Source organism: Enhydra lutris, unplaced genomic scaffold (genome assembly GCF_002288905.1).
Source record: "Enhydra lutris kenyoni isolate GAN:26980312 unplaced genomic scaffold, ASM228890v2 scaffoldscaffold97, whole genome shotgun sequence".
NCBI classification, from domain to species: domain Eukaryota; kingdom Metazoa; phylum Chordata; class Mammalia; order Carnivora; family Mustelidae; genus Enhydra; species Enhydra lutris.
Window position 1 is genome coordinate 1,257,858 of NW_019154181.1, and position 12,511 is coordinate 1,270,368.

The following is a 12,511-nucleotide window of genomic DNA, read 5'->3' on the forward strand; positions in this document are numbered from 1 at the left end:
CCCGGCCATGGCTGTGTCTGTCAGGGGTGGCCAGGCCCAGTGGGCACAAGGGGTTCAGGCTGGGGTGCCCCCTCCGTTGTGAGCAAAAAGCCACTATTTACGGGCCTGACATCAAATGCTGGGGGTGTTGGGACAAAGCAGTGTACTGGGAAAGTCCCAGAATGGGGGAGTCGAGGGCAGAAGTGGGGTGGGGAGGGGAGGGGTTGAGGTGGTTTGCACCTGAGTGTGCGAGCATGTGAAAGAGGGAGGAGGGAAGGAGACACATGGAGACATGCCAGCCAGGTGAGCAGAATGAAGACACAGGGACCACCTAAAAAGGAGGTGGCTCTGCTGTCACCCACTCCTCCCCTTCCTTAGAGCCTCGGCAAACCACAGTCACCCATTTGTTAGGAAAAACTTATCGAACACCTACTCTACACAATCAACTGCTCTAGACCCCGGGGATATAATGCCCATGGGCTCTTGGGGAGCTCAGAGCCAGGCAGATGAGAGAGAAGTTAGCCCAGAAGTAGAGAAGACCACAAAAGAGGGTGATAGCGGAGAGGGAACACTGCAAACCTAGGAGTGGGAAGGCCTCCGGGGGCCACCTGAAGGATGGACAGGACTTGTAGGCAGAGGACGCAGTAGAGAACCTCGGCCGGGGTCCTACGTTCCTGTCCAGGCTCAGGTGCCGCCACCACCTTGAATGCCCCCTACGTCCACCCCGGATCACAGTGCCTCCCGCCCAGCCCAGGCCATCACCCTCCCCACCTCCCATCGTTTTGGCTCCTGCAGACCCTTATTTGTCCTCCACCAGAGCACTAACATGCTTGTTGACAAATGTGCTTGCACCCTGTCACCGGGGGGCTCAGTCTAAAACCCAGACCCATCCGTGTGTACTCAGCTCAGACAAGTGCAGTGGCTCCCCACTGCCCACAGGACAGAGCACCAGCTGCCGCCCTGCATGGCCCATGAGCCCCTGGCCATCCTTCCAGCCTCGTCTCCTGGCCCCAGACATTCTTCATCATACTCTATGAGCCACGTGACGGCTTTAAAGCATCCCTTCTCTTTCAGACATGCAGCTTCATTCCTTGACTCTCAAGGCTGGACCTGGTGACTCCCTTCTAACAAATGGAATATGACAGAAAAGACAGTGCGCGACTCCGGAGAGTCGGTCCCAAGAGACACCGCAGCTTCCTTCCAGTTCTCTTGGATCCCTTGTTCCAGGGAAAACCTGCTGCCATGTTATGAGGACACTCAAAAAGTCCACACAGCAAGAAACGCAGGCCTCCTACCAACAGCCAGCGAAGAGCTGGGGCCTCCCACCAGCAGCCTGCGGTGAGCCACCTTGGACGTGGCTCCTCTAGCCCCTCGAGCTCGCAGAGGAGGCAATCCTGGCTGAAGTCTTGACCACAACCTCCGGAGAGCCACAATCACTCACCTACGCTGCTCCCGAATTCCTGACCCACGGAAACGAGGAAGTAATAAGCAGGTGCTGTGTTAAACCCCTAAGTTCTAGGGTACTCTGTTACAGATCCACTCATACTGAATACAGCCCACCCATGTCAACTGCTGTCTTCGACGCACGTGCTAGACCTCTGCCCGCACTACTTCTCACACTCTGCCCTTTCCGCCAAGCTCGCCACGTCCTGCAGGGTCCAGCAGAAATGTCACCTCCTCAGTGAATCACTCTGTAACACCGTCTCCCTGGATCTCACCCTGCCTGTCGCAGAGCTGTTCCCGACCAGTACCCTGCCAGCCCTGCATTTAGCTCTAGTATGGCCCTCCCTGCTCCACGTTGTCCCCGATGGCTCGGAGGCCTATCAGGGCCCCCGACCTGCCCCTGGGGGTGGGCAACAGAGAGCCAGGCACCCAGAAAACCAGTGAAGGCTTTGTCAACCAGCTTGACAGCTACCCCTCAGGGTTTTATTCCAGTGGCATGAGAACAGAAACATAAGCATTTTGCAACAGGTCTTTAAACCCAAGAGGGCCTCCCTTCTTTCCTCCAAGTGATGGAAAAGCACGAGGACCCACTACCCAGGGGCCCCACCTCACCGGGTCCCAGCCAACCGGACAAGGGGAGCTCGCCTACCTGGATCAGAGCGAGCACCTTGTCCTGCACAATGGTGGGAGGGTTGTTCTTAGGAGAGATGATTTTGACCAGGACACTGTCGATGAAATCCCGGTTGGCCACGAGAATGTGGAAGCGGTGGCCACAGTTCTTCACACACGTCTCTAGCACCTGAGGCGGGTGGAGAGGAAAGGAGGGTCACCGCAGTGGCAGCTCAGTTTCCACCCCGACCCCAGCCTTTGCTTCTCCTGCACAGCCGCATCATCTCCTCCAGAGTCACACCGGGATGGCACTGCCTCCCTCCACTCTAATTCGGGCGTCCCTTGCTGACTAAAGTCGCCTGTCCCTGCACAATAATCAGGCAATTAGTTGGTAATTGAAGCACCAGTTTTGCATGAGAAGGATGCTGGTGTTTTAATGAGATCAAAATGACTGAGCGGTCCCTGAAAATTAGCATTTTAACTCCTCTCTCCGGGCTTCTGGGTGTGAGATATTAGCCAATGGGACTCAGGCTCTGTCACAGAGAGGGCTGCTGTGACAGCGTGAATTGCCGCGTGAATTATTGGCCCTTGTGTGTGAGGAAGCAAGTGAACACACACACGCACACACACATACACGCCCCACACAACCCTGCCTCGGCAACTACAATTGGCAGTGATTAAGAATTTTCTACTCTTAATAAATGGTTCGTGGGCCTCCGCTGCCAGTCAGCTTCAAGGTCCATGTTCACTCCCAACCCTGCTTGGTCTTCCCCTGTTTGGAAAAATGAGGTACCCAGGCCTTAACTACTCAAAAGCACAGTGCATGTGGGTTCTGGCCGGACGGCCAGTGTGGGCTTGAATCTCAGCTCTGTCACCCTAAATGGCCCAGGACAAGCCTGTCAGAGCCTCAGTTGCCTCATTTGTGAAGTGGGTACATAAGTGCCTCCTTGCAGGACCATGGTAAGGATGACAGAGTATGTCTGAAGCACCTAGCACAGTACCCTGCATTGTGGCAGGGGGCAGTAAATGAGGACTAAGATGGCATGATTACCGATGAGGAGGCTGCTGTACACACTTGAGGAAAGGGAAAAGTTCCCAGTCCCCACAGGACAGGGGAGAGGCCCTCTTAGAATTCAGGGGTACCCACTGAAGAGTCTCTCCGGCCTTGAACACAGCTTTCTGAACTTCTCAGCTCTCAGTAAACAGCCCATACAATCACTTGGTCCTTCCCACACCAGCATCCCCCAATGCCACAGTCAATTAGCAGGAAACGCCTCCTCAAAATGTGCCTGGCAACAGGGGACATTTCTGGCTGCCTGGGTATCTTCGGTGGCCCAAACTGAGCTGACCGCTGGTGACCTTATGCAGCCATTCCACAGGGCTGGGTTCATAGGATGAGGCACTGACGAAGCATGGCCATTAGGAAAGGCCCACACACTTAACAAACAGAGAGCGGACTATGAGCTGGGCACTGTGCGGGAGCCTCCACGTTATACCCCATTTCATTCCAGTCTCACAACGAATAAATTCTCTTTAAGTGGTCGGCCTTCTCTGAAGTCCTTGTCTCCTTACCCACAAGGAGGCCATAGGGCCACCCCCGCCCCCCAACAGTTCTCCTCCAAGATCAATCGGGAGTCCCACGATGACAGGCAACGGATGCCAGATTTCTTGTTCCTTCATCCGGTCCTGGAAATCACCCGTAAGAAGGGCATTATCCCATTTTCGAGATGATGAAGCTGAGGCCTGGAGATGTTGTTAACTTCACCGAGGAGGCCAGAGCTGGCCAGTGCCCCCAGCCCAGCAGCCACAGAGCCAGTCAAAACGGTGCCTTTCCCCACTGCCTGCCTGCATCGTGGGAGGCTCCGGGTTCTGCTCAGCTTGCCCAGGAAGACCCCACAGCTCAGCACCCTCGGGTTACCAAGGTTTTCCTCAGCCATGGGGGCATTCTCTTTCTCAGCCTCTGTGTGTGCCTGATTCTGGGTGACCACAAAGTAACCAGCACTCACCCTCACAGTGACCACAGGGACTGCAGAGAGGAATGAGAGGGGTTCTTCCTGCCCTCAGGGAACTTACAGTCTCCCTTCTTTCTAGAATCCTCTAAAACCCTCTCCTAACTGCCTACACAGGCATCGGGCTGCTGGGGCCAAGGCAGGCGGCAAGAAGAATGGTTTATTTTATGAGCAGCAGGTGGGGAAGGGAAGGGTCGGATGCTGGGAAGAAAGCAGGTGTGGTGGGAAAGGACATGGGGAAAAAGGGGAGCAGGAAGGCCAGCATGGCAGGGCAGCCGTGGCTCTGCCACCATGCTCAGGGCAATAGCAGGCCAGGATGCCCGTCACACCTTTGGGAACACATCCTTACATCTTCCAGGACAGCAGACTTCGAAGTCAGTGTGGCCGAGGCTGACCCTTGGGGCTCAGACACAGGTTTGGAAATGCCCCAGACAGAGGTGGCATGTGCTCCAGAGCAGCCCTGCAGCCTAGCAGAGCAAGAGATGCAGGAGGCCCTCCCTGGCTGGCAAGGGCCACTCAGCTACTTCAGGGACTCTGCCAAAAATGGCACTGGTAAATGAGTCCCTGTACAGCATGAAACACACAGCAGCCATTTTCTAGCAGCCAAAGCTCACAGAGTAACAAAAGGTGCCTCTAAGCAATCAGAAATGGCTATTTCAAGTCCATTTCAAGTCCATACACTGCATATACACCCAAGCAGAGAGCCTCTCTGGACCTCTGACGAACTCCCGTTTGGGGTAAATATCAATATTTTTGTCAAAGGTCCACAAGGAGCAGGAGGACTGACAACAACTAATACAGTAAGGGAAGACAAAGACAGAGAAGCCATAAAAGTAGACATGAGATCATACAACATGCACCAGGCTGGGGCCTTTGGTATAGTGACAGGGATGTGCACATGTCAGAAGGCTCCCAAAGGCATCTCTGGATTTACAGAGAAGGCCTGACCACATCAACAAATAAGAAAACAAGAAACTCAGGAATAAATTTAACCAAGGAGAGGAAAGATCTGTACCCTGAAAATTATGACACTGATGAGAGAAATTAAAGAAGCTACAGATATATGGAAAGGTATCCCATGTTCATGGATTCGAAGAACTGATATTAAAATGTCCATAGTACCCAAAGCCATGTATAGATTTCACAGAAATAGGAGAAACAATCCTAAAATCCATATGGAACTATAAAAAAACCCTGCATAGCCAAAGCAATCCTGAGAAAGAATAATAAAGCTGGAGATACCATGGCTCCTGATTTCAAACTATATTACAGAGCTGTAATAATCAAAACAGTATAGTACTGGCATTTAAAAAAAAAGACAATGGAACAGAACTGAGAGCCCAGAAATAAACCCATACATACAAATATGGTCAACTAATATTTGATGAGAGGTACGACAATGGGGGAAGGTAGTCTCTACGATGAACAGTGTTAGGACAACTGGATAACCACATGCAGGAGAATCAAAGTGCACCCCTATCTTATACCACTCACAAAAATTAACCTGAAATGTACTAAAGACTTAAATGTAACACCCGAAACTGTCAAACTACCAGAAGATAACACAGAAAAAAAATTCCTTGACATTGGCCTTGGCAAAGATATTTTTGGATGTGACACCAAAAACAAAGACAACAAAAATAAAAATAAACAAGTGGGACTATGTCAAACTAAAAAGAAGAAACAATCAGCAAAGTAAAAAGGCACACCACAGAATGGGAAAAAATATTTGCAAACCATCTATCCAATAAGGGGTTAATACCAGAAGTATATAAGGAACTAAATCAAGAGCAAAAAAGCCCCCAGAAAACAAAAAAAAAACCAAAAACCAAAAAACAAAACCAATCCAATTAAAAGTGGCCAAAGGTGTTGTTTTCTGGGGCCTTTTTTGCTCTTGAGTTAGTTCCTTATATACTTCTGATATTAACCCCTTATTGGAGAGATGGCTTGCTCAGTCAGAGCACAGGACTCTTGATCTCCGGGTCTTGAGTTCAAGCCCCACACTTGGTGTAAAGATTACTAAAAATAGATAAATAAACTTTTAAAAAATGGGCAAAGGACTTTAAACAGACGTGTTCAAGGAAGATGCACGATGGCCAACAGGGACATGAGAAGATGCTGAACATCACTAATCATCAGGGAAACTGAAATCAAAACCACCTTAAGAGCTCACTTTACACTTGTTAGAATAACTATTCTCAAAAAGACAATAGGGTGCCTGGGTGGCTCAGTGGGTTGGGACTCTGCCTTCGGCTTGGGTCATGATCCCAGGGTCCTGGGATCGAGACCCACATCAGACTCTCTGCTCAATGGGGAGCCTGCTTCCCCCCTCTCTCTGCCTGCCTCTCTGCCTACTTGCGATCTCTGTCAAATAGATAAATAAAATCTTAAAAAAAAAAAAAAAAGACAAGAGACAAGTGTTGGCAAGGATGTGGAGAAAAGGGAATCCTTGTGCACTGTTGGTGGGAATGTAAATTGGTGCAGCCACTATGGAAAACAATATGGAGGTTCTAAAAAAACATTAAAAACAGAGCTACCATATGATCCAGCAATCCCACTACTGGGTATACATCTAAAAGAAATGAAAACAGGGTATCAAAGAACTTTCTGTACCCCCCTGTTTACTGCAGCATTATTCACAATAGCCAAGACACAGAAACAGTCGCAAGTATTCCACGACGGATGAATGTATAAAGAAAATGTCATATACATGTACTATTTCTTTATCCATGTATACACACACACACACACACACACACGAATAATCTTCAGCCATAAAAAGGAAGTAAATTCTGCCTTTTGCAACAACATGAATGGACCTTGAGGTCATTACACTAAGCAAAACAACTCAAATACAGAAAAATACCTAATGTTCTCACTTACATGCAGAATCTAAAAAAAAGCTGAACTCATATCAACAGAGTAGAATGGTAGCTGCAAGGCAGGGGAAATGGGGAGATGTTGGTCAAAGAGTACAAATTCCCAGCTATGAGTAAGCTCTTGGGGTCTAATGTAGACCATGATGACTATAATTAACAATACTGTAGTATATACTTTACAGTTAAGAAATTAGATCTATTTTTAAAGATTTATTTATTATTAAGGAGACTCCCCTCTGAGCAGGGAGCCCAACACAGGACTGGATCCCGGGACCCTGAGATTATGACCTAAGCGGAAATCAAGAGCTAGACCGTCAACCAACTGAGCCACCCAGGCGCCCCAAGAAATTAGATTTTAAATGCTATCTCCCCCTTCCCCAACAAAGGTAGTTATGTGGGGTGACCGAGATGTCAACTAACTTTACGGTGATCATCATTTTGCTATATACATGTGTATCAAATCATCACACTGTACACCTTAAACTCACATATGTTATATGTCAATAACTCAATAAAGCTGAGGGAGTGACAATAATAATAATAAACCTAGCCATCAGGGAAGTTTCTATGACGTTCACCATATTCTTTCAGAAGGAAGTAAAGACAGAGACCACTTTAGAGATTTCCATCCATGGGTGCCTGGGTGGCTCAGCTGGTTGAACGTCTGACTCTCGGGTTTTGGCTCAGGTTGTGATTTCAGGGTCATGAGATCAAGCCCGACATCGGGCTCTGTGCTCAGTGTGGAATCTGCATGGGATTCTCTGCCTCTCCCCCTCCCCGCTGCTCTTGTGTCCACTCATGTACTCTCTCTCTAAAATAAATAAATAAAATCTTTAAAAAAAAAAAAAAGGGAAGAAAGATTGAAAGATTGAAAGATTTCCATCCAACCAACATGGTTACCATGAAGTTGGGTGTGTAAAGGGATATGTTTTAGATACCAGGAAACTGCCCCAACATCTTAGAGTTCATTCCCTGGTGATTTTAGTGATTTTAGTTACTAAAAACAATTGATTTGGGCATCACTCTGGGTTTGGTGAATGCCATTGCTCAAATGCTGAGGAAACACCAAAGCTTTCAAGTCACTATTTCTCAGCTGGTCTTTTTCGTCTTTATTATCCAAACCCCAATTCTCTGGCAGAGAACACTCTCCTAATAAGTCTTGGGTTTCCACTTGGTTGTAAAATCCAGTTTCTCTGCTTCAAAAGGAAACATGTTACAGCTGTTTTGGATAAACAACAAACTATTCAAACCTGCAGAGAGGCCCGCGGTGCTGACCTGTTACAGCTTTCATTATAAGAACTCACTGTGGCCCAGATTTTGCCACATCTCAGTAACTGTTAGCTTTCCAGACAGAAATAACACCCAAAGTTGTCCTTTTGAGTTTCCTGACATTTGAAGAAAGGGCAGAAATCTGGTCTGTCTCTTCCGGAAAGGAGTCACTAGGTTGACTTTTTCCAGAATCTCTGAACCAATGACCAGTTTCTACGCCTCCATAATTCAAAGCTGGGCACTCACTAGCCCAAAGTCTAGGTGAACCCACAGACCTCTGTCCGCAGTGAGGGGACGCATTGAGTGGATGATGACATCTGTTTGGGAAGGTTACTGTAAGCAATCGCTTTAACACCTGAAAAGAGCCAGCCCAGTCCCAGGCAGGCTCTGGGTGGAAGTCAGCAGTTTTGTAAGGAGGGACGTGACAGCCAGAAAGGCAGCCAGTGGGGCTGTTTCACAGTAGGCTGGTGGCCGGAAGGATGTCCACAGCCAGGCCTTTGGCTTGTGTGCTCTGGGTTTCGGTACTAGTCAGTGTCACACATGCCTGATCCTCTGTTCGTATGTATCAGCTTGCAGCTCATGCCCCACTTTGGGGGAAGGCAGGAAAACCCAAGGGCACTATGGGAAGGCTCTGGTACACCCCAGTAATTCTCGCGCCAAGCCATCCATAGGCCATGGCTGCCAGAGGCTGTGCTGAGTGGAGAGAGCGAAGGCCATGGGAGCGGGGCAGGGCCATGAACATGGATCTCCCCAGACACCTTCCCACCCCCACGAGGGCAGCACTCACTGTCAATGCCAGCATGACCTCTCTGTAGTTCCGGTTTCCGTTGAGCCGCTTCTTCAAGGCTCGAATGGCGTCCTTGGGCCTGGAGAGAAGGAAACGTTAAAATCCTTGCAAGTTCCACTCGGGGGCGCTACCCTACAGAGTCACTCCTGTTGGTGAGAACCAGCATGTATACAAGGCTGTTGCTTACTCACAAAGTATTAGGTGGCACGTTTATACACATAAAAGACCGGAAACAAACGAAATCTTCGTCATTGTGAAACAGGTTAACTTTAAGAAAAATCTGTTTAAATTTTTCTAACTTAAACGAAAGATTTTCTAATTTGTTTAAAGTTTCATTTAAGTTTTCTTAGTAATCTCTACACCTAACGTGGGGCTCGAACTCACGACCCTGAAATCAAGAGTTGCGTAGCTCTTCTGACTGAGCCAGCCAGGTGCCCTGAAACAGGTTAATTTAAGTCATGTTTATCCACACAATGGAACGCGATATAGCCGCAGGAAAACATAAAGACACTCCTTAATACCGAGCCAACTCAAAGAATTGTGAACAGAGTTGTGTGCAGAGCAGTGATAAGGTATGCTCCTCTCTGGCTTATAAAAAGACAACACACATAATACACATACATATACACATGCCAGCAGAGAGGAGAAAATCTCTGGATGGAGCCCCAAGACGCTGGTAACTCTAGTCAGCTCCCCTTTAGGGGGGGAGCTGGGTGGCAGAGAGGAGAGGGCAAGAGGTTTGTCACTGGGCTTCTTTGCGGTCCTTTTTCATTTTGCATCCCATGCAAATATTCTTTATTCAAAACAACAACTAACCCACTGATGCGGGTACGCCAAAGAGACAACAGACAGAGAACAAAGAATGGCCAGCTCCTTGCTAAGGCCTGGATGCTCAACTCTTCCCCAGTTCCATGGAGCTCCTTTTTGCCCTGAGAAAACTAAATTAAGGGGCACCTAGATGGCTCGGTCAGTTAAGTGTCTGCGTTCATCTGGGGTCATGATCTCCAGGACCTGGGATCGAGCCCGCATCAGGCTCTCTGCTCAGTGGGGAGTCTGCTTCTCCCTCTGCCTCTGGCCCTGCTCATGTTCTCTCTCTCAAATAAATAAATGAAAGTCTCAAAAAAAAAAAAAAAAATGAAAGAGGGGCGCCTGGGTGGCTCAGTGGGTTAAAGCCTCTGCCTTCAGCTCAGGTCATGATCTCGGGGTCCTGGGATCGAGCCCCGCATCGGGCTCTTTGCTTGGCGGGGAACCTGCTTCCTCCTCTCTCTCTCTGCCTGCCTCTCTGCCTGCTTGTGATCTCTCTCTCTCTCTCTCTCTCTCTGTCAAATAAATAAATAAAATCTTAAAAAAAAAAAAACGAAAGAAAGAAAGAAAACTTAATTAAGTCTCCTCAAAACCCAAAGACTTGTGTGTTTTTAGGTAATGGAGCTGATGTGGATTCCCAAAGGCATGTTCATAAGCTGATTGTTTGGAACCTGGAAAACGTTCTTCCTTAAATCACAGTTAGAGCTGGGAGTGATGGTCCCCGGCCAGTCCTCTAGAAGCAGCTAGAAGGTGCAGCCCTTTGGTCTAACAAGTTATTTTGTTTATTCTAAGCCAGGATCCAACAAAGCTTCAGGACTCTGCTAGGTCTAGCATGAAGCCCCTGGCCCCTGCTGCCCCATCACCCGCTCTCCTGAGAGTCCCCAGTCTGCCTGCAGGCTGGCCTTTTGCTACACACATGGGCTCTAGCCTTCCAGTGATCAACATGTCAGAATATCTGGGTCTTTCGAAAGCTGAAGGTTTGTAAGTCAGAGACCTCCTATTCCTATAGCTCTCAAATATTTATGATCTCTTTACCAAAGGAAAAAGCCCTTTCAAATACGTGTGAGAAAGCTGGGGGAAGGGAGGTTGGAAGCTCTGGCAATCAGCCCCATGGAGACAGAAATACACAGGAGGCAGCCAAGACTTCTAGAAGAAATTTTAGAATGCCCTGAGTCACCTATTTCCCATCCTGAACTTGAAACGTGGCTGCCTGCAGGAATTCTTGGCTCCTGAGCCCAAAGGCTGACGGGATGAGTTTCTCTGGGGAATGGGCCCCTGCCAAGCGTGTTTGCAGTATGGCTGCAGTTTCCAAACAGGAATGCTGATTTCTGCAAATATGGGACTTGACAAGCTCCTGGCTTTGAGGACTGTTTGTGGACTTGAGCTGGTGAAGGTCAGTGGCTGCTGGCCAGGAGCATGGATTGATTTCCTCTCTCTCCAAGGCTCTGCCAAGCCACGGTCAGCCCTGACCCCCAGCTGCCATCCCTCTCAATCCGGCTTCGTCCCTCTCCTCTTGAACTTCCACCGAGCAGAAAAATGAGAACAGCCTCCAAGGGCCGCGATCACTTAGAGCTCACAGAGCAGAGCGTGCACAGAGCTCTCCCAGTGTGGGGGTGATGGTGGCAGGGGGGGAGAAATCAGAGAGTCAGCAGGCTCCCGGGTTAGAGTTAAAATGGAAATTCAGCAGAGGGAAGTACTGCCTCGGAGTGACTGGGTGAGCACAAAAGCAAGTATTTATCTCTCTCCCCAGGGGAGAAGCTTCAGAGAGGAGGATCAAAGTCATGTCAGAGGAATTGCAAAGTTTCAAGCAGAGCCACAGATCAGACAGCAAGGAGCTGGAATCAGGGAAAAAGGAGAGAAGGAAGAGTCAAGAGCCATGATGGAGCGGGGAGAGGAACAGGAAGGGAGGGCCCCCGTGAGATGCCCCCCCTACCCCGGTAGCAGGAAGGTCAGCACTCAGGGCCTCAAAACCTGGCCTTTGGGCCATCTTGGGCCTCCCCAAGGCCTCCTCCACCCCAGGCTCCTAAGAACCCTTCTTTCTAGTCCTACCGAACTCATCTTGTCCTGTGGTTCCAGAACCACGGCTTTGCAGCAGCTTTCTCTTTATTCCCTCCGAGGACACGGCTGTCCCTCCTCCCCCACTCGGGACCTCCGAGCCCTCTCTCTGCTGTTATCCTGCTCCTCCCTGCAGGCCCCGGCTTAGAGGCTGAAGGTTCCCTGAGCAAGGGAAGGTCCGGAGGTGGTCAGGAAAATGCCCCCAGGTCAGCAGGTCAGCGGATCCTTCTCCAACACACACACCAGAGTCCCTGGGGAGCACATCACCAATCCATACACCTGGGACCGAACTGGGTCGGTCTGGGCAAGGCCTGGTAAACGGGGACTAAAACATTCCCAGCCAGGTTCTTGAGCTGGGCACACCTCATTAATGGCTAAAGATGCAGGGGATGAGGGACTGTCACACAAGGCCTTAAAATGGAGGGCAGCTCAGCCTTGGACACTTTAGAGAAAGCCCAAGGAGGGGCCTATGGGCCAGTTCAAATCTGCACCCCCAGGACACAACATCGCAGAGGTGAAGCTCTGAGTAAGAAAGCGTAGGCAGAGTTTGGGCGGCTGGAACCAGGCCAGCTCGGGCTTGCATCCTGCCTCTGCCCTTCTCAGCCAGGTGGTGACGACCTCTGGCATGTGAGCATGGGCTGCCTCAAGCCTTCTAGGCTTGGCGAGCAGCGGCCTGG

General features: G+C 49.5%; 1 protein-coding gene across 10 annotated transcripts in view; it reads right to left on the reverse strand.

The window, feature by feature from the left end:
• Positions 1–12,511, reverse strand: part of LOC111139231 (target of myb1 like 2 membrane trafficking protein) — a 124,181-nt gene that overhangs the window by 42,091 nt on the left and 69,579 nt on the right. For 8 of the 10 annotated variants that reach the window (XM_022491438.1, XM_022491434.1, XM_022491437.1 and 5 more), the window contains exons 3-4: positions 8,976–9,054; positions 2,072–2,221 (exon numbers count right to left, since the gene is read on the reverse strand). In XM_022491438.1, coding sequence (XP_022347146.1) covers positions 2,072–2,221; positions 8,976–9,054 — 229 coding nt within the window. The remainder of the gene's footprint in view (positions 1–2,071; positions 2,222–8,975; positions 9,055–12,511) is intronic. The other 2 variants (XM_022491444.1, XM_022491440.1) reach the window with 1 other exon arrangement.